Raw genomic sequence first — 2,764 nt, forward strand, 5'->3', positions numbered from 1 at the left:
ATGGGACCGGCGTAGGCGTGGTTCAACAACTTGGAGGTGGGGAGTATCAGGAGCTTCGGGGATCTAGCCAATGCCTTCATCAGCCGGTTCGTTGCCGGAGTGCCTGTAGACAGGAAGACGAGTTATTTGGAGACGGTGAGGCAAAGGAGAGATGAATCGCTCAGGAAATATGTCGCCCATTTTAATACGGAAGCCTTGCAGATTCCCGAGCTAGATGAGGGCAGAGCGGTGGAGGCAATGTAGAAAGGGACGACCTTGCCCGAGTTCTTCGGCTCGTTGAGCAGGAAGCCTCCCATCTCACTAGCGGAGCTAATGAAGAGGGCAGAAAAGTACATACGACAGGATGATGCCTTGGTGACGAGCAGGTTCGCCAAAGGAGCGGTAGATAAGGGAAAAGCCCCGGAGGAGAGAAGGCCGGAAAGGCAGGAGAAGAAGCAAGTCAGAAGGCCTGAAACCTACAGACAGCCCTAGGAGCGAAGGGACCAAAGACCCCCCTCCTAGGGTTCCAGAACAGAAATCGCTCCCTCCGTGGATTCCAAAGAATCTGACCCCGCTCAACGTCTCCAGAGCCGAGGTGCTCATGGCAGTACAGGACAAGGAGTTCCTTCAATGGCCCAGACCTATGAAAGCTGAAGTAAACCAGCGAGATCCTGACAAATACTGTCAGTATCATCGTATACATGGCCATGACACCAACAACTGCTACCAGTTGATTGGTGAGATCGAGAGACTGATAAAAAGGGGACACCTCAAAAACTTTGTGAAGAAATCGGAGGGACAAAGGCCTCAGCCCAACCTAGCGGTGCAAACACCTAGGAGAGCAAGAGCAGGACCAGTAAATGATGGGTCCAGTGGGACCATCAACATGATTGTCGGAGGGTTAGGAGGTCGGATGAGCCGAAGGGGAAAAAAGAGGAGTCGAGAGGGAGAAAGTAGTAGTGCCGAAGTCATGCAGGTCGTCGAGCATTCTCCAGTGGCCATCACTTTCTCTCCGGAGGATGCTCAAGGTGTTCAGATGCCTCATGACGATGCCCTTGTTATTGAAGCCATCATCCACAACTACTGGGTAAAAAAGATCTTGATGGATGATGGGAGTAAGGTGAATTTGCTGCCCTACAGGGTTTTCCAGCAGATGGGAATCTCGGAAGAACAATTGGTCCGAGACCAAGCACCGGTCAAAGGGATTGGAGGAGTCTCAGTGCCCGTGGAGGGAAAAGTAAAGCTGGCTCTCACTCTAGGAGAAGCGCCAAGGACTCGCACTCATTTCGCGGTATTCTTAGTGGTCAAACTCCCCCTAAGCTACAACGCGATACTGGGAAGACCTACACTGTTTGATTTCGAGGTTGTCACCAGCATCAGATACTTGGCCATGAAATTCCCAACAGAGGCAGGAGTGGGAGTAGTCCGGGAAAGTCAGGAAGAGGCGAGAGTAGTGTACCTAGCCACAGTGTCAGAGCCAAGCTCGGCAGGAGAGAAGCTCGACTCAGAGGTGCTAGAGGTTAGGGACGAGAAGAAAGAGGCTAGAACAGAGCCGGTCGGAGAGTTGGAGACTTTTTCCTTATCAGAAGCAGAGACAAATAAGGTCTTCAGTCTTAACACCGGCCTCACTAAAGAGCAGAAAACGGAGGTCATGACCCTGACCCGAGGTCACGCATCAAGCTTCGCCTAGAAGCCTTCTGACATGCCCGGGATTGACCCTGGAGTGATGACGCACAAGCTGAATGTTCTACTCGAGGCTAGACCGGTGAAGCAAAAGAAAAGAGTGGTAGGAAGGGAGAAGCAACAGGCCACCAGGGAGGAGGTCCGAAAACTGGAAGAGGCTGGATTTATTAGAGAGGTTATGTACTCACAGTGGCTAGCAAATCCTGTATTAGTAAAAAAAGCCAATGGCAAGTATAGGATGTGTATAGACTTCACTGACCTCAATCAAGCATGCCCCAAAGATTGTTACCCCCTCCCTGATATTAATAAAATGGTTAACTCTACGGCCGGTTTTGATTATATGTCATCTTTGGATGCAATGTCTGGTTATCATCAAATCCCAATGGACAGGTCGGACAAAGAAAAGACCTCGTTCATAACAGAAGATGGGACTTACTGCTATAAAGCCATGCCTTTCGGGCTAAAGAATGCCGGGGCAACATACCAAAGACTAATGAACAAAATCTTCAAAGATCAGATCGGCAGGAATGTGGAAGTATATGTGGATGATATGGTGGTGAAGAGCCCGACCTGCCATCAACACTTGGTGGATCTCAAGGAGGTATTCGAGGTGCTGGAGCAGTACAGAATGAAGCTAAACCCGGCTAAGTGCGCTTTCTTCATTAGAGGAGGGAAGTTCCTGGGGTATATGGTGAGTGGAAAAGGCATTGAGCCCAACCCAGAGAAAGTAGAAGCTATCCTGAATATGCCAGAGCCTACCTGTGTGAGGGATGTCTAGAGACTTACTGGGAGAGTGGTGGCGCTCAATCGGTTCATGTCGAGGTCGGCGGAGAGATGCTTGCCATTCTTTAAGAAGTTGAGGAAAGTGCCGAACTTCGAATGGACCGAGGATTGCCGAGAAGCTTTCAAAGAGCTCAAAAGCTATCTCAGTTCGCCCCATGTGCTTAGCAGTCCACTAGAAGGGGAAGAGCTCCTAATCTACTTGTCAGCCTCAGAGCAAGCAGTCAGTGCAGTGTTGGTGCGAGTCAAGGAGGGAGAGCAAAACCAGTGTTTTACGTCAGTAAGGTGCTTAAGGATGCTGAGATCAGGTACCTGAACATCG

General features: G+C 50.2%; 1 protein-coding gene across 1 annotated transcript; it reads left to right on the forward strand.

The window, feature by feature from the left end:
* Positions 1 to 580: 580 nt before the first annotated feature.
* On the forward strand, positions 581 to 1,669 carry LOC122721502. The gene has a single exon (XM_043949344.1). The coding sequence runs from the start codon at positions 581 to 583 to the stop codon at positions 1,667 to 1,669; it is 1,089 nt and encodes a 362-aa protein (XP_043805279.1).
* The last annotated feature ends 1,095 nt before the right edge of the window (positions 1,670 to 2,764 follow it).

The sequence above is a fragment of the Manihot esculenta genome, chromosome 13 (genome assembly GCF_001659605.2).
Source record: "Manihot esculenta cultivar AM560-2 chromosome 13, M.esculenta_v8, whole genome shotgun sequence".
NCBI classification, from domain to species: Eukaryota; Viridiplantae; Streptophyta; class Magnoliopsida; order Malpighiales; family Euphorbiaceae; genus Manihot; species Manihot esculenta.